General features: G+C 41.7%; 1 protein-coding gene across 1 annotated transcript in view; it reads right to left on the reverse strand.

The window, feature by feature from the left end:
• Nucleotides 1-19793, reverse strand: part of LOC145354675 (ankyrin repeat and fibronectin type-III domain-containing protein 1-like) — an 859363-nt gene that overhangs the window by 41676 nt on the left and 797894 nt on the right. Inside the window, exons 10-13 of the mRNA XM_080206110.1 lie at nt 14547-14644; nt 9324-9414; nt 5632-5739; nt 5112-5211 (exon numbers count right to left, since the gene is read on the reverse strand). Of these exons, the coding sequence (XP_080062236.1) occupies nt 5112-5211; nt 5632-5739; nt 9324-9414; nt 14547-14644 (397 nt within the window). The remainder of the gene's footprint in view (nt 1-5111; nt 5212-5631; nt 5740-9323; nt 9415-14546; nt 14645-19793) is intronic.

Consider the following 19793-nt stretch of genomic DNA (forward strand, 5'->3'; position numbering starts at 1 on the left):
TCCTGAATTCAATTACTTTGGGCACAGTTGGTCTGGGGAATGGGATGGGAGTTTTTTGGTTGCAGGTGGTATCATAACTACCTTGGCCTCGGAATGAGAGATGTAGCCCTTCATTATCACTACTGTAACCTGCAGAAAGTATATGTATGTGTGTATATGTTGAAATGTATTTGTTTGTGCACATGTGTATATAAAGAAAAGACTTGCATTTATATAGCAACTTTCATGACCACTGGACATCTCAAAGTGCTTCACTGCCAACTGACTACTTTTGAAGAGCCACTTGAACTGCAAGAAACATAGTAACCAATTAGAGTCATAGAGGTTTACAGTATGGAAACAGGCCCTTTGGCCCAACTTGTCTATGCCAACCTTTTTTTAAAAACCCCTAAGCTAATCCCAATTGCCTGCATTTGGCCCATTTCCCTCTATATCCATCGTAAGAATGTAACTGTCTAAATGCTTTTTAAAAGACAAAGTTGTAACCACCTCTACTACTACCTCTGGCAGCTTGTTCCAGACACTCACCATCCTCTGTGTGAAAGAATTACCCCTCTGGACACTTTTGTATCTCTCCACTCTCACCTTAAACCTATGCCGTCCAGTTTTAGACTCCACTACCTTTGGTCAAAAATATTGACTATCTATCTGATCTATGCCCCCTGTTATTTTACAGAGTATGTAAGATCACCCCTCAGCTTTTTACACTGCAGAGTAAGAAGTCCCAGTCTATCCAATCTCTCCTTATAACTCAATCCATCAAGTCCCAGTAGCATCCTAATAATCTTTTCTGCACACAGTATTCCAAGTGTGGCCTTACCAATGTCTTGTACAACTTCAACAAGAAGTTGTACAAGAATACAACTCCTGTATTCAATGTTCTGATTGATGAAACCAAGCATACCAAATGCCTTCTTCACTACTCTGACCACCTGTGACTTCACTTCCAAGCATCTATGAACCTGTACCCCTAGATCTCTTTGTTCTGTAACTCTCCCCAACACCCTAACTGAGTAAGTCCTGCCCTGGTTCAGTCTACCAAAGTGCATCACCTCACATTTGTCTAAATTAAATTAAACTCCATCTGCCATTCGCCAGCCCACTGGCCCAATTGATCAAGATCCCATTGCAATTGGAGATAACTTTCTTCACTATCCACTATGCCACAAATCTTGGTGTCATCTACTAGCTTACTAACCATGTCTTCTATATTCTCATCCAAATCATTAATATAAATGACAAATAACAGTGGTCCCAGCACTGATTTCTGAGGCACACCACTGGTCACAGCCCTCCAGTTTGCAAAACAACTCTCTACAACCACCTCTGGCTTCTCTCAAGATGCCAATTTTGTATTCATTTAGATATCTCACTCTGCATCCCATGAGATTTAACTTTATGCAACAACCAAACATGCGGTACCTTGTCAAAGACCTTCCTAAAGTCCACGTAGACAACATCAACTGCACTGCCCTCATCTACCTTCTTGGTTACCCCTTAAAAAAACTCAATCAAATTTGTGAGACATGATTTTCCACTCACTAAGCCATGCTGACTGTCTCTAATCAGTCCTTGCATCTCTAAATGCCTGTAGATCCAAAATCTCTCAAAATACGTTCCAACAGTTTACCCACCACAGATGTGAGGCTCACTGTAGCCTGTAGTTCCCAGGCTTTTCCCTGCAGCCCTTTTTAAACAAAGGCACAACATTTGCCACTCTCCAATCTTCAGGCACCTCATTCGTGGCCATCAATGATTCAAATGTCTTGCAATTTCCTCCTTAGCCTCCCACAATGTCCTGGGATACACTTCATGAGGTCCTAGTGATTTATCTACCTTGATGCGCTTTAAGACTTCCAGCATCTCCTTCTCTGTAAAATGTGCACTATTTATTTCTGCAAGTTCCCTAACATGTGTTTGTGCACACAAAATGCCCACAAACAGCACTGTTATAATGATCAAATAATCTATTTTCGGGATTTTGAATTCAGGAATAATCATGGTCAGGGTGACAGGAATAACTCCCCTATTTTTCCTCAAAATAGTGCCAAGGTATTCTTCTGTACTCTTTCGGTACTGCCCCTCCACCCCACCCAGCAGTGCAATGTGCTTTCAATACTTCACCAAAGTCTCTGAGGTTTAGAGGCAACACCCATCAATTCTTTCCACAAATCCCCGCCATGCGTATGCTCCTGTGTGTATTTCTCTGTCTGAGTCTGTGTTTCTTTGACTGTGTGTGTTTCTCTGTATGTGTGTGTTGTGATGAAGTCTGTAGTTCCGCAGTTTGCAAGCTGTTGTCTGCATTGACTGCTGTTTCAAAGCTCGTGTTTTATTGAGACCGTCCTGAACTGCAAAAGAAACCAAAACTCCAGGTTTCTGGGATAGGGGGTTTGTAAATTGGAATTCGTGGCTGTGACATCAGACTTCTGAGAAATCAGCCTGTTGCTTAGATTACCAGGTATATGAAAGCTGCTGGAAAAAGGATCAAATTGTAGCCAGTGATTAGAACAGACTTGAAGTATATTTTTCAGCAGCAGGAGAACTGTTGAGTGGGTGTTGAGAAGCTTTTTGTGTGAAACAGCTCAGGAAGAAAGTTGTGCTGTAGCTGGATTTAAAAAATACAAATTAAATGCTTCTGTGAGACGAACTGAGAGGGATCCAGAAAGGTATGCGTTTTGGCAAGCACTATAAAATAAAACAAGTGAAATTCTACCTATGAAAGAAAATGACTGTCAGATGGAGTTATGGTGCATAACTCCTGCATGAATAAAGGAACTGAACCTCTATCTGGGAAGAACATTCTATAACAATGTTCAAGAGACATCTGGATAGATACATGAATAGGCAGGGAATATAAGGATATGGACCACGAAGAGGCAAAAAAAATTACAGAGGCATCTGTGTTGGCACAGGCTTAGTGGGCCAAAGGGCCTGTTCCTGTGCTGTACTGTTCTTTGTTCGGAGTTTTGAAGAACTCTACAGCTGAGGTTATTGCAATATATGCCAAAGAAGCTGCCTGTAAATCTATGACATTTATCTTTATTATAACTGGCTATTTAAAGTGTAATTCATAGTCTCTATTGAATACAATTTTAAATAGACTATGAATTACACTTTAAATTATGTGGAATGTAGTTTGTCATGCACAAATGTTTTGTAAAGCAAAACCTTGCCCATTCATTTCTTCCTTTGCAAAACTCAGTTCTTCAAGGTTACTGGTTTCCATTGGGATCATAACAAAATGCTTATGTTTTAATGTGGGTTTGGGTGTGTGCTTGTGTGTTTCAGTACATGTGTGTGTTTGTATGCGTATGTGTATTGAGTGTGTTCCTGTGCATGTGTGTATTTCTATGTATGTGTGTTTCTCTGTGTGTTATCCTGCCTGAGCCTATTCTGTCTGCATGTATTCTAAATGTATGTTTTTTTAGTGCTTTTCTCTGTTCTGTCTCTGTACTTGTGTGTGCATGCATTGCTCTGTTGTGTATCTGTATAGTGTATTGTGTGTTTCTGTGTGCAACTCTGTGTGTGTATAGGTGTTTGCATGTGATTCACTGATTCACAGCCTATGTGCAACTCCAGACCCACACTAGTGTGGTTGACTCTTAACTACCCTCTGAATTGTGCAGCAAGTTGTAGATTGTTCACTAACACCTGTTCAGGATCAATTAAGGAAAGGCAATAAACATGAGCCTTGCCAGTGACACTCACATGCCAAGAATGAATAAAAAAGGCACCTTTTATTGACACCTTATTAACAGTCATCCATACTTGAAAGATTAGCTCTGTTCTCTCTCCACAAATGCTGTGGAAATGCTGAGATTTTGCAGCATTTTCTGATTTTGTTTCAGATTCCAGCATCCACAGCTTTTAGCTTTTATTGGATATTACTTCTCTTCTTCCTACCAGAATGTATCAATTCACACTTCTTTGTTTAATTTCATCTGCTATATCTGTCTATTACTCCTCACAATAACTTCACGTTTTGTGCCATATGAAAATTTTGACCTGAGCCTCAGCTCATCTGTTACCAATACCTTTATACATGCCTTTGTTATCTGTAGCCTTCAAGATGTAGCCATAGCCCTCTAACTTCCCATCCATTCACTCTGTCTACAGTTCCTGCTGCCTCAGCAAAGTAGCCACCATAATTAAAGATGCCACACATCTGGACATTTCCTCTTCCACCTTCTTCCTTCGGGAAAAAGATACAAAAGTCTGAGGTCACGTACCAACTGACTCAAGAACAACTTCTCCCCTGTTGCTGTCAGACTTTTGAATGGACTTACCTTGAATTAAGTTGATCTTTCTTTACACCCTAGCTATGACTAACACTACATTCTGCAGTGTCTCGTTTCCTTCTCTATGAACGGTATGTTTTGTCTGTATAGTGTGCAAGAAACAATACTGTATGCTAATACATGTGATAATAATAAATCAAATCAAATCCTGGCTGTCCATTTACATTCTACCTTCTGTAAACCTGAGGTCCACCAAAACTCTGCTGTCCATGTTCTTTCTTACACTAAGTCCAGTTATTATAACTCTCATCCAGAGTTTCAAATTTCTCCATGGCCGAGCCCTTTCTATCTCTACAATGTCCTCCAGCCCAACAGCCCTCAGCGATAGCTGCAGTCCTGAGTAAGCTCAATATTAATTCCTCTGCCAATGCTGGCTGCGCTCTCAGCCACATAGACTCTAAGCTATGGAATTCCATCCCTACATCCGACCATCTCTTTAACTTCATCCTTTAAGATGTCCTTTTAACCTACCTCTACGATCAATTTATTATGTTAATGTCATCTTATGTGAGTTGGTGTCAAATTTTGCTTTATAAAAACTTGCTGATGTTTCATTACTTTAAAGGAGCTGTATGAATACAAATTGTTGTGTACATGTTTCTGTATGCTTGTATGTATGTTTTTATCTGTGTGCATATGTGCTTCTGTGATGGGGTGGGAATTAAGAGTACATTAGCTAGGGGGTGGCCCAGGCCTAGGTGTGAAAAATTGAAAAAAGTGATATTTCTAATACACAGCAACATAATTAAATTTGATTTAATTTAAGCGAGAAGCTGAGTATTTCTATGAATCAGAGTACAGAAAGCAACTCACCGTTTGAGACTTTTAACAAATTTACTTGTTGGTTGAAAAAGGTGTTTCAAGCTCTTGGACATTGAGTGCTTACGGCCCTGCAGATGGATTTTTGAATTTTCTGGAAAGCCAAACAAACAAATTTTAAATATTGGTAAATGTTGACCTCCCATGGCTTTACTATCTCAGTCTGGACTAGCTGGCCGGGGCACGACAATGCAGGATACAATGTGGGATATTATACAAACTAATCAGTCATCACCTTTGCTATTTACACTGTTTTCTTTTGAGTCCAACAAGCACATTGTGAACTTAGCTGCTTAAATTATTCCAAATAATTACGCTGAATAATATGAAGTACCAGTGGTAGATAGATTAAAAAGCCTGTTACTGAATGTTAACACTTTATATCTCATCACGTCTTCCTCAAAGCTCACTCTCCATGTTAAAGCACGGTACAAAATGTAACTAACAAAACCACATTGCCTCTCAATCACATACTTATATACCCAGAAGTGGCAGTTTGCTTGTTCTGACTCACCATGGCACAGGCAATGCTGGTGGTTGTTCTTGATTTGATTTAACAGTTGGTCCAAGGCTTCTGTCTGTCTGCCCCTCTTCACTTCCTTGCCATTGTACTCTTTCCAGTCTGAGAAAAAGTGAGTAAAAAGAACAAGATGGCATGTTGTTAGTTCTTCATCTTAGTAATAAATTTGATGCTGGCAGAGACACTTCACTGAATAAGGATAGATATTATGTCCTTTGACTAGCTAGATAATCTGGGCCACTGCTGCCCAGGACCCAGCACCAACCACGATCCCTTCCCCTGTCCACTTTGTTGGAGGCGCAATCCTGAAGCCTCACTACTCATAGTTCAGTTGCCAGTTTTAAATGAAGCCAGACCCTCAAAATGGTGGGACATCTTCACCCCAGAACTGGTGGTGGTGTCTCAGAAGTATGGTCCAAAAATCAAAATCTACTACAACGTTTTCATGAAAGCCCCAGGATAACAGCAACTCAAACGGATCTATCACTGGATACACTGGTGCCAGGTTTTAGCTCTGGTCTGTGCTGGGTTCTCTGATCTTAGATGACACATTGAGTGATACAATTTGTTTTATTGTCTTCTGAGCTAGCCAGGGAAAAGTCCAATCTGGCACATGACAATATCAGGCGGTATCTGTAGAAGTATGTCCCAGCAACAGGCAATACATTCCGTTAGAAGAAAGAGAAAATAAAAGTGCTATTATTGGATGGGATTGTGAATAAGATGTTCAGGCCACCAGCAATATGCCCGATTAACATTTGTAGAATTGCAGCTTACACCAAAGGATAATTTCATCAACATTCTTGGCTACAATTTTCTGGTTGTGTTCTTCAAAAGAGCGCAGTCACTCAAGCAAATGCATCAATAAAATATAAACTGTGAGCTGGCACAATGCATTACCAACATAGAGAACGTTAGTTGGGACAATGGGCAGAATTTCCCCCGAAAAAAATGAAGGCCGCAATCTTATAAACTCATCCCGCTTGGCTTTGGCGAAACAAGGTGGTAAAATCAGGTTGTAGGTAAAAAGTCAGGTTCACCCTTGTTTTATGCCTCCTCCGATCGTACCAGCATAGTTTTGCTGGCGAGATCAGCTTTGCACCCTTTTTAAGCCAATTTAAATATTAATGACATCATCTGAATATTATTAATGAGTCTCAGACACAATCATTTGGGCTCACTTACCTTAACTGCCTCACGGATGAGAATCACATATGGTCCCCACCAATGGGGACCAGACATGATGGCCTCTCCAGGGGGGAATGAAGGCATCTGAAGCTCACTGGGTGGTTGGGGGCAGGGCTGGGCAGTGCCCATCTGGCACCCTGATACTGTCCACCGGGCATCCTGGCAGTGCCCACTGGGCACCACAACTGTGCCAAGGCAGTGCAAATGAAGCAGAGCCAGAGTGGGGGGGAGTCTGAGTGGGCGGAACCATGACAGGGGTGAGAGAGAAGCAGGGAAATCCGCAGGGGTGGGAGGGAGGGAAAAACTCTGCCAGGGACACAATTGGTGAGGGGCAGAGAGGACGCAACTCTGGCTGGGGGGATGATCAGTGAGAGAGGGAACTCTACTAGGGAGTTGGGGGGTGGGGGGGGTGGACGGGGGAGATCAGGTGGGAGGGAGGTTAATGTTGATGCTTGTGGGTGAGGGTTTCCCCGATGTTCATGGGGGAAAGAGAGGGGAGAGCGATATGAGATCTCTTGGTTCACTGAAAGAATGGGGTAGCTACACGATGACATCTCTAGAACTCAGCAGCCAACTTCGCTGGCGAGCTCAGGCTGCATCCTCCCCACTGGCGAGGATGGCATGATGCCAATTTTTTTGCACTAAGTGCCGTAAGATTGCATTTTCAAACTTGCCCAGAAATACAAATCTGAAACTCTCCCATTCTCTCGCTCGTTCGGCACCCAGAATGTTTTTCATAAAATTCTGCCCTCAGTATCCTAATGGTGAGAATACTGGAGCGATCCACGCTGGACCATCAGGCATGCTCCAGTCCAATCATCCCACACTCAGTCACTTTTTGGAAGAGTTGTCCACTGGTACTGGGGGGCCAGGGCCTAAACACGCCAGTCAGCCTGCTGCATTGCACTTGGGTGCAGTTTCGCAAGGGTACCATAATCTGACAGTGCACTGAGACCCTTCTCCCTATCTCATAGAGACATCAGAATGCCCAACCCTTATTGGCAGCATGTTCCCTCACCCACTCCCCGACCCTGGTTGTTGGCACGGGAAATTGGGATCCTCCTGATGGGTCAACCAACCTAACCCCCAACATGTTTCCCTCCCTCCATCATGACCTGGTCATGCCACTTCATCATGCCCCCTATCATGCTCTATCGCTGCACAACCCCCCCACTGTGCAAAAGGTCAGAAAACCGCCCCCAGTGCATCACCAACATGGAGACCATCAGCTGGAACAATACATCACCAACATAGAAAACATCAGCAGTAGTTATCATTTGCTAGGATATAATTTTTCTAAAAATGTTCATGAAATTTAGTCTTCAATCCTGTAATGAAAGGAAAGAGAGATAACGAGATGAGATGACTAGAGAAGGAAGTGAAATGGCAGAGTCATTCAAAGGACAGTGAAGAAGAAGCGATGAGATTAAAAGTGGAGAGGTGAGGACTGGGTTGGAGAAGTAAAGAAAGTGGATGCAAAGGAGGAAAAGGGTTGGAAAGTGAAAACAAGTGGAAGAGGTGAGAGGAAGAGGTGGTAATGGACAGAAATACTGAGATTGAAAGAGAAAATGCAATGAAAGGACCTATGAGGTGATAAGTGCATGGAGAAGAGCAGAAAAGGAAGGTGAAGCATAAAGGAAGAATAAAATTGAGTTGAGGAGGGAACAGAAGTACTGGATGTAGATTGGGACAATAGAAGAGATCATGCATGAGTTGTTATAATAGCTTAAATATTTAGTGTATAATCATATTCAGATTATAGAATCATAGATACAGAAGGAAGCCTTTCGGCCCATCAAGTCTGCACTGACTCTCCGACAGTACATCTTACCAATGCTCACTCCCACCCTATCCCCATAATCCTACACATTTACTCCACTAATCCCTAGCCTACACATCTTGGGTCATAAAGGGGCAGCTTAGCATGGCGTATCCATCTAACCTGCACATCTTTGGACTTTGGTGATGGACATTTACTTGGGATATATATAGGTTGTTAGTTGAAGTGCAAGATATGGAATATGTGTCTCTGTAAATAAAAGCTTCCAAGCGCTTAAATAAGAGGCTCTAGTTTTGTCCTTTAGTGTCTGGCTATAAGTTCTAGCATGCTGATGAAGATTAAATGGGTGAGCAGAGCCTGTGATAGGGTAGAGATTACATGGGATATGGAACATTAAATTGATTGATAGAGTCTATAATAGGGAAAACTGTACCTATGTTGTGGAAGGAGATGAAATGGTTACAGTCTGTGATGGGATGTGGACGGAACAAGATTACAAATGAATGGTTGTTCCCTGTTCTTTGGCATTTTTGATTTCATCTCACTGTAATCTTACTTGAAATCATATGCTGATAAAGTGGCACATAGTGACTATGATCTCTCATTCTGTTACTCCACTGTGTAATCCATCTCTACACTGGCAAATGACATCCTTTATTCATGTTTCTCATCATAGCAACAGTTGAAAACAACTACATAATTTCAGAGTGGTACTTACTGGATGGTGTTGCACATGTGGGAGTGGAAACCTGTGGGGGGCCCCAACCTTTCATATTATAGGCAGATACCCGGATGTAGTAAGGGAGCCCCTAAGAGAAAGACAAGAAAGTTAGGATTTTTTAAAAATCCTTTTTAAATCATGTTAGTGTTGCTATTTAACAAATTAACCAATATTGCACAGATCACAAAAATAACTGGTGGACATTTTTAAATAATGTTTGGTTGTGAATTTTGTATTTATCAACATCCACCTCTGGAAACACAATATTTTCCATTTCAGGTACTCAGTGTAACCTTCAAGTATGGAATCAGTTATAGCAAGAGCTTGTTGTTGAGTAAAGCTCCCTTTACACTGTTTCATGAAACACACACAGTTTTCATGATCATCACAGAAATAGCATACATGGTGATGGGATCAACATAAGACAACATGTAGGTATTCCTGTTTTGGGGTCCATGATGATGTTGGTTGATCCTATTGTCCAGAACAATATTTCATAACAACAGATTATTTTTTGGCTGCATTTTGTGAGACTGCAACTGCAGAGGGTTTACTTCCCTTTGTGAACAACAACACAGCACAGGAAACAGGCCCTTCAGCCCAACGAGGACAGTACAGATATTAGCAGTTAGCACATTGTTACAAGTTGAGTAGACAATACGGACAGCGACAGTTAACACATCGTTATACACAAACAAATACGGACATTGACAGTTATCACATCATTGTACATAGAGTCAATATATTTATGCATTTATGTCCCCATCAATGGCTGATCTTGTTATCAAATTCATTGTTCTGGGTCTGCTTTTATCTCAAGTTTAAGGCACCTCAAGGTCTGACCTGTTTCCTTTGTGGTCTGGAAGAAACCCATATCCTACCATTTAATGGTATATTCTATACCATTTGAAGAACAAAGAACAGTATAGCACATGAACAGGCCCTTTGGCCCACTAAGTCTGTGCCAACACAGATGTCTCTCTATTTTCTTGCCTCTATGTGGCCCATATCGTCTGTTCCCTGCCTATTCATGTAGCTATCCAGATACCTCTTAAACATTGTTATAGAATCTGCTTCCACCATCTCCTCCAGCAGTGTGTTCCAGGCATTCACCACCCTCTGTGTGAAAAATTTGCTCTTTACATCACTTTTAAATTTTCTCCCTCTCACTTTCAACCTATGTCCCCAAGTAATTGACCCTTCGAACCTGGGAAAAAGACTTTGACTATCCACACTATCCAAGCCTGTCATAATCTTGTAAACCTCTATCAGGTCCCCCTTCATCCTCCGCGCCCCAATGAAAAGAATCAAAGTTTGTTCAACCTTTCTTCATGGTCCGTATCCTCCAAACCAGGCAACATCCTGGTAAATCTCTTCTGCACTCTTTGCAATGCATCCACACGTTTCCAGTAGTGTGGCGACCAGAATTGTACACAATATTCTAAATGTGACCTAACAAAAGTCTTATACAGCTGCAACATGATTTTCCAGTTCCTTTACTCAACACTCCGACTGATGAAGGCCAGCATGCCATACGCCTTCTTGATCACCTTGCCCACCTGAGTTGTCACCTTCAGGGAACTGTGAACCGGCATGCCTAGATCCGTCTGTATGTTAATATTTCTAAGGGCGCTACCATTTACTGTATACTTTCCTTCTGCAGTAGACCTTCCAAATTGCATCGCCTCACATTTGTCCAGGTTAAATTCCATCTGACATCTTTCGACCCAGTTTCCAGCCAATTTATATGCTGCTATATCCTCTGACAATCCTCTTTACTATCCGCAGAATCCACTGTTCCCTCAATTTTTGAGGTAATTGATTAAATTACAGGTGCCACGGTAGCACAGTGGTTAGCACTGCTGTTTCACAGCTCCAGGGACCTGGGTTCAATTCCTGGCTTGGCTCACTGTCTGTGTGGAGTTTGCAGATTCTCCACTGCGGTTGTCCACGGTTTCCTCCAGGTGCTCTGGTTTCTTCCCACAGTCCAATGATGTGCAGGTTAGGTTGATTGGCCATGCTAAAAATTGCCTCTAGTGTCCTGAGATGCATAGGTTAGAGGGACTAGTAGGTAAATGTGTGGGGGTGGGGCCTGGGTGGGATTGTGGTCGGTGCAGACTCGATGGGCCGAATGGCCTTTTTCTGTACTGTGGGGTTTCTATGACACATTTCTGTGATAAACCTTAATAATTGATCAAATCTGTCATTTAATTACTGTTTGATTCTCTCAACATTTACTTTGTGCTCAGGCCTGATTAAAAACACTGACATAAGTTTGATAACACAATAAACTGCATTTCCTGCTCAGAAGCACATAGCTGGAGTTGGGAAATGTCCTGGCTCAGCATGCTTGTCTCAAGAAAAAGTGCCAGCAAAGGCAGGATTTTCATTCTGGGGTGGGCGAGGGTGTAAAAGATCCTCCTTGGTGTTCAGAGACTTCTTCCTAATGATAGTAAAAATGGGAAGACACCCTAGCCCTCATTCTTCACAACCCACATATTCCACATTCCCCATTCATGCCACCTCATGCCCTCACCCCCTTCTCTATTCCCCTCATACCCTCTGTATAGGACCAATGACACATTTGGATGTGTTAAAAAATGTTTTAAAGCATTCATTCATTCATGCCTTTCCACCTGTTTAAAAAAACTCTTTTCAATACAGCCCAGTAAAACTGTTAATTATTGACACTTTAAAATATCAATAGCAAAGACTGTAAGCATTGAAACCTCTTTATCTTGTAATAAACACTGTGCTATTGACAAACTATATCAGCGAATCAGTGCGATCAATCAGCAATGTTTTCCCTGGAATGCAACTATTTTAACACACGTGTGGATGCCTGGCTCTGAACACAGAATGAACTAAGAATGCCTCATTGTGCATTCTTTGTGGAGAGCCCAGGCATCCATTGCACATGTCAATTGCACAATGTTTATTTACATAATACAAAGAGGTTTAAAGTGTCTGTCATTTCTACTATTGATGCTTGAAAGGGTTTGGATGATAAACACTTTATTGGACTGTAGTAAAAGGACTTTCTTTCAAAAAAGTGGAAATTTATAAATGAATGACCCTTTTTAACTTTTTTTTAACCATATTCTCTAAGATGCCAAGGACCACAAGTAAAAAGCTAGTTGACTCCACCAAATTGCAAAGGACTAGAACATGCTGCAACATGTCCACAGCAGATGCCATCTCCCTGGCCCTTCACTCAACCCTAGAACATCTAGCTAACAAAGACACCTATGTCAGGCTCCTATTTATCAACTACAATTTGGCTTCAACACCATTGTTCCAACAAGCTCCATGGCCTGGGGCTTGGCTCCTCTCTCTGTAATTGGATCCTGAACTTCCTAACCCACAGACTGCAATCAGTAAGGATAGGCAACAACACCCCTTCCACAATCATCCTCAATACTGGTGCTCCACAAGGCTGTTTCCTAGCCCCTTACTACATTCTTTATATACCTATGACTGTGTGACCAAATTATGCTCCAACTCGATTTTCAAGTTTACTGATGACACCACTGTAGTGGATCGGATCTCAAACAATGATGAGATGGAGTACAGAAAAGAGATAAGAGAATCTGATGAGATGACAATAATCTCTTCCTCAATGTCAACAAAATGAAGGAGATAGTCATCAACTTCAGGAAGCGAAGTGAAGGACATGCCCCTGTCTACATCAATGGGACCAATTGGAAATGATCGAGAGCTTCACGTTTTTAGATGTCCAGATTACCAACAGCCTGTCCTGGTCCCTCCATGCCGACGCTATAGTTAAGAAAGCTCACAATGCCTCTACTTTTTCAGAAGATTAAGGAAATTTGGCATGTCTGCTACAACTCTCACCAACTTTTACAAATGCATCATAGAAAGCTTTCTTTCTGGTTTTATTACAGCTTGGTATGGCTCCTGCTCTGTTCAAGACTACAAGAAACTACAAAGGAGCGGGAACAAAGTCCAGTCAATCACGGAAACCAGCCTCCCACCTGTGAACACTGTCTACACTTCCCGCTGCCTCAGCAAAGCAGCTAGCATAGTTAAGGGCCCCATGCACCCCAGAATTTTCTCTTCCAACCTTCTTCCAAGAAAAAGTTACAAAAATCTAAGGACACATACCACTCAACTCAAGAATAGCTTCTTCCTTGCTGCCAAACGTTTGAATGAACTTACCTCACATTACGTTGATTTTTCTCTACACCCTAGTTGTAACTATAATATTACATTCTGAAATCTCTTCTCTCCTGTGTACAATATGCTTTGTTTGTATAGCACACAAAAAACAGTACTTTTCACTGTATACTAATATATGTGACAGTAAATCATATCAAGTCATAACTATCTCACAATGGAGCCAACCAGGTCAGGAGTGCAGGGCTCACAACGTGACAAGCCATCACTCTTAATGCACACCGGTGAAAATTAGGGGCACCTGAAAATCAGGTCCCAGCTGCCAATTTTACACCTCCACAGAGTCTCCCCAACCCCATGAAAATTCAGTACAATATGCCAAACCAACAGAAAGAATTGTCCACATACGTAAAGACACCTTCAATTTGGTGTCAAATGTACAGTCTTATTTTGTCAATGGGTTGTGGCCAGACCCAGTCACATTAGCTGGGTGGTATGACAATTTTCCATAATTAGAGTAACAAGGTAGGCATCCCACGTGATCTCCAGTGATCACAATTAGTGGCTGTCTGTTCCTGGATACTATCCACATATGGCATGTATAAAGAAACAGGCCATCGAAGAGACTCTACCTATTTCTACTACCTGCTATTTCATTGGAACTCAAATCAGAAGTATGGAAGAAAATCTAAGCTGTAATAGAAGGTCAGAAGTGTTAAGGAGATTCTATCTCACAGAGTGAATGATAATTTCTTGTAAATCACTAATCTATGTATCGTATCACAGGATAGGTCAGTCTGAACTCAGAACTGTCTGCTCTCATGACACTTCTTGTTGTGCCATCTGTGCTACCCTGGAGTTCAATAGATCACAACACAACAAAGCTTTATCTTGATTGAATGATGCAATCAGGCAGTTACTTTACTAATTTAAAATGAGGTCATAACTAAGAAAATTCATAACAACATTATATGGATGCATTAATAATCAATTAAACTGGGACCATCTTTGATCATTTATATATTGCCCTTAATTTAAAATTCACTATACTTGGGACATGAGGGCAGTCTATGTTCTACTTACTGTGACAAGGCCAGTCATTGTGTAGAGGAGAGTTTTCATATCCTCTAGTGAGACCTCTCCTGTTATTGAACTGAAGTTTTGAGAAGTGCTCCATTCAACTGCAAGATAATAGAGAGAAAGAATGAATATGGAAAAGCAAAGTCACAACTTGAAAAATGCAGTCTTCGAAAATTGTGTTGTGCAAACCTATTTTCCTTCAAGAAGGGTAAAGAAGAGAAGTTCAGAAGAGTCACATCTTGAAGATACTCATAGTTTGATGGGAAATTCCAATTTAGTGTTAAGCCATTTCAGCCATGGTTGTTTGCACAATTCATAGAATAATAGAATCCCTACAATGCAGAAGGAGGTCATTTGGCCCATCAAGTCTGTACCGACCACAATTGCACTCAGGCCCCATCCCTGTGTTTTACCCTGCTAGTTCCCCTGATACTAAGGGACAATTTAACATGGCCAATCAACCTAACCTACACATCTTTGGAATGTGGGAGGAAACCGGAGAACCTGGAGGAAACCTACGAAAATATGGGGAGAATGTGCAACATTCACAGACATTCACCCAAGGCTGAAATTGAATCCAGATCCCTGGCATTGTGAGGCAGCAATGCTAACCACTGTGCCATCCAACTGACTCAATTACAACATCAATAATATGGATGCTCCGAAAGGTGCTGATAACTTGACAAGGCTCTAACATATGGCTGGAGTAATCAGACTCTGGAGGCCCTTCTCTTCAGATTAATAAGAAATGCTTTAGAGGAAGATGCTGCCTAAAATATTAGACAAATTTAGCGTTCTCCTTATGAACTGGAAATCTAGCCTATTGAGCCTGGACCAGCAAAAGAATTGAGGTCATTGCAAATATAAAGATTGTAGTCTTCAGTTGTGTGTGTTTCTGTGAAAAGCTTTATTGGATTGATTTCAAGATGTCTGCCTTCAGAGGTAGAGTCTCGTGGCATGGCTATATGACTATGGAAAGCTTGAAGTTTCAATCAGATTGATTACATTTCAAAACCCAAACATCCCTTCTTTCATAATGAATCAAAGATACAAATATCCCCTTTTCCAAGTAAACGAAAGACATATTCACATGCATCATTCTGTTCTCCAATATTCACACACTGTCTCATGCATTAACGATTGTTTGGTCTAGTAGTCAATGCCTGAACATACAGGTCTCTTAATAGAGCCTGTGCGCATTGACTGTTCTTCTGGGTGATGTTCTTTGTCCAGTGAGTGTTTTCCTCATAGCCCCTGATGACTGCTGTAGTTCCACTGTAGCTGTTGTGGACTTGTGGAATTGATGATAGTTCAGTACTCTTTACAGCTGGAGAAATCCCTTCTCCCCAACTGGCCGAATGCTATGAAGTAGTGGTTTCACTAGTTGAGCGCAAATGATAATCTGGTTCAATTTTTCAATATCTGCTTTGGGTTGCCAGAAATGGATTGTTGTTCGTTCTTTCTTCCTGATATCTTTGTATTATCCCTGAAATTTGTTTGGTCAGCTCTCGCACAGCTTGGTTTGTTGAAAACTTTTGTTATGAAGTTTGTTATGAATTTTCAAAGGTATAAATTCAGCTGGAATCTTGCCCTTCAATTCAACCCTAATGTGAACATTTTTGCGTGGAACATTTACCTTCAGCCTATGTATTTCATTGCACTGATGTGGTCAGCAACCATCTTGTGGTTTACTTGAATATTGTCCCCGTTTTTCTAGAGTCTTTTGGTCCCCTCGCTCTGGGGTCTTTTTTTTGCCTGTCTCTGGGGTATTTTGTTGCTTTTTTCTGTTGGTACATTTAGAGTTACCAGCACAACTTTTAGACTTGCTCCAGCTGAGATGAGTAGCTGTTGTGTCCCATCTATGATCTGGAACTCTACATCTTCCTTCTTGCCATTGCATTGGACCATCAGACTAATTTGTCTTCTTGGTATGATGCTTGTGCCATCATATAGTCTTAGTCTTACTTTTGAGGGTTCCATTTTCAGATTGTCATGTTGATCTGTGAAGACCATTATGTTGCATGACCCATCAGCATTTGTCTGACATTCCTGTTTGCTTGATATTTTCCCCCTGTGGTCCTCATTGTAACAGTCTCAAACCATTTATTACCTATGACCAGATACTTGATTATAGATTTAAACAAGTTAAGGTAGGTATAGACTGGACAAGGACAGGGTTAGAACTGCAAGATTCTTGGATCTTTTCTGTTATTTTCATGGATGGGTGCACCTATGCTCAACGGTAATAGTTACACCTCTAGATAAGTTGGTTTAAACCTCTGTTCAGTTGGTGAATAAAACCTCTAACTGTGTTTGTGTATAAAAGAGTCTGCGTGAGAGGGAGAGAGTCTGTGTGTGTGTTTGTGTATGAAAGAAAGTGTAGAGTCATACAGGTTTACAACATGGAAACAGGCCCTTCGCCCAATTTGTCCATGCCACCCACTTCTTGCCACTAAACTAATCCCAATTGCCCGCATTTGGCCCATATCCCTCTATACCCATCTTACCCACGTAACTGTCTAAATGCTTTTTAAAAGACAAAATTGTACCCGCCTCTACTACTACCTCTGGCAGCTTGTTCCAGATACTCACCACCCTCTGAGTGAGTATTGCCCCTCTGGACACTTTTGTATCTCTCCCTTCTCACCTTAAAACTATGTCCTCTAGTTTTAGTCTCCCCTATCTTTGGGGAAAGATGTTGACTATCTAGCTGATCTATGCCCCTCGTTATTGTATAGACCTCTATAAGATCACTGCTTAGCCTCCTATGCTCCGGGGAAAAAAGTCCCAGTCTATCCTGGAAATCTAATGCTACATGTTGATGTTTTGTCTCTTTTACTCCGCAGGTGTGTCGGTCCACCTTGTTGTCTAACAAGGGGCATGCACACGGTGGGTCGTGCGTGGGCTGCTCTTGGATGTTTCAAGAGTGGCCTAGTACTTCGCGTCGTTGTGTGTGCTTAAAACTGGACCAGCAGATGGGCACCACAACAGCTCAGTGACTATCACTGCTAGCTGTGCAGATACATGGATTTGAGCCAATGTCTGTGGGAGTTTGCGTATTCTCCCTGTGGTTGCGTGGGTTTCCTCCGGGTGCTCCGGTTTCGTCCCACACCCCAAAGATGTGCTCTTAGGCTGATTGGTGTAACAAATTGTCCCTAAACTATTCTCCCCTGAATGGGGGTACCATACACATACACACGGGTCAAGGTAGGTGTAGGAAAATGCTTTGTTAAGATGGTGGCGCGGGCTCGTTGGGCCGAAGGGCCTGTTTCCCGTGCTGGGTTGTTCTTTGTTTCTTTGTATCCAGCCTCTCATTATAAATCAAATCATCAAGTCCCGGTAGCATCCTCGTAAATCTTTTCTACATTCTTTCTAGTTTAATAGCATCCTTTCCATAATAGGGAGATCAGAACTGGACATTGTATTCCAAGTGTCTTGTACAACTTCAACAAGATGTCCCAACTCCTGTATTCAATGTTCTGACCAATGAAACCAAGCATATCAAATGCCTTCTTTACCACCCTGTCCACCCATGTCTCAACTTTCAAGGAGCTATGAACTTGTACTTCTAGTTCTCTTTATTCTATAATCCTCCCCAATGCCCTACCGTTAACTGAGTAAGTCCTGCCCCAATTCGATCTACCAAAATGCATCACCTCACATTTACCTGTATTAAACATTCATTGACCCATTGGCCCAAATGAGCAAGATCCCACTCCAATCCTAGATAACCTTCTTCACTGTCTACTATACCACCAATCATCTGCAAACTTACTAACCATGTTTCCTAAATTCTCATCCAAATTATTAACATAAATAATAAATAACAGTGGACCCAGCTGATCTCTGAGGCACAGTGCTGATCACAGGCCTCCAATTTGAAAAATAACTCTCTACAACCAGCCTCTGTCTTCTGTTATCAAGCCAATTTCGTATGAAATTGGCTGCCTCACCCTGGATCCCGTAAGGTTTAACCTTATGCAACAACTTACAAGGCTTTACCTTGTCAAAGGCTTTGCTGAATCCATGTAGAGAACGTCGACTGCACTGCCCTCGTCTACCTTCTTGGTTACCCCTTCAAAGAACTCTATTAAATTTGTGAGACATGATTTTCCACTCACAAAGCCATGCTAATTGTCCCTAATCAGTCCTTGCCTCTCTAAATACTTGTAGATCCCATCTTTCAGAATACCTTCTAACAACTTAACCACTGCAGATGTTAGGCTCACCAGTCTGTACTTTCCAGGCTTTTCCTTGAAGTCCTTCTTAAACAAAGGCAGATACACAAACACACAAGTGAATTCATGCTCTTCAAAATTCAGGCACCTCACCTGTGGCTGTCAATGATTCAAATATCTCCTTGGCCTCCCACAACATCGTGGAATACATTTCATCAGGTCCTGGGAATTTACCTACCTTGATATGCTTTAAGATTTCCAGCACCTCCTTTTCTGTAATATGTACACTCCTCAAGACATCACTATTTATAGAACATAGAACATTACAGTGTAGCACAGGCCCTTCGGCCCTCAATGTTGCACCGACCAGTGGAACAAATCTAATGACCATCTAACCTAAACTATTCCAATATTATCCATATGTCTATCCAATCACCATCTGAATGCCCTTAAAGTTGGCACGTCCACTACTGCTGCAGGCAGAGCATTCCATGCCCTTATCACTCTCTGAGTAAAGAACCCATGTCTGACATCTGTCCTATATTTATCACCCCTCAATTTAAAGCTATGTCCCCTCATGTTAGCCATCACCATCTGAGGAAAAAGGCTCTCACTGTCCACCCTATCTAATCCTCTGATCATCTTGTACACCTCAATCAAGTCACCTCTTAAACTTCTTCTCTCTAACAAAAACAACCTCAAGTCCTTCAGCCTTTCCTCATAAGACCTTCCCACCATACCAGGCAACATCCTGGTAAATCTCCTCTGCACCCTTTCCAGCGCTTTCACATCTTTCTTATAATGTGACAACCAGAACTGTACTCAATACGCCAAGTGGAGCCGCACCAGAGTTTTGTACAGCTGCAACATGATCTCATGGCTCCGAAACTCAATCCTTCTACCAATACAAACTAACACACCGTACATCTTCTTAATAACCCTATCAACATGGGTGCCAACTTTCAGGGATCTATGCACATGTACACCGAGATCTCTCTGCTCATCCACACTACCAAGAGTCTTTCCATTAGCCCAATACTCTGAAATCCTGTTACTTCTTCCAAAGTGAATC

This window comes from Carcharhinus amblyrhynchos, chromosome 18, assembly GCF_965287045.1.
Source record: "Carcharhinus amblyrhynchos chromosome 18, sCarAmb.v2.hapA, whole genome shotgun sequence".
NCBI lineage: Eukaryota > Metazoa > Chordata > Chondrichthyes > Carcharhiniformes > Carcharhinidae > Carcharhinus > Carcharhinus amblyrhynchos.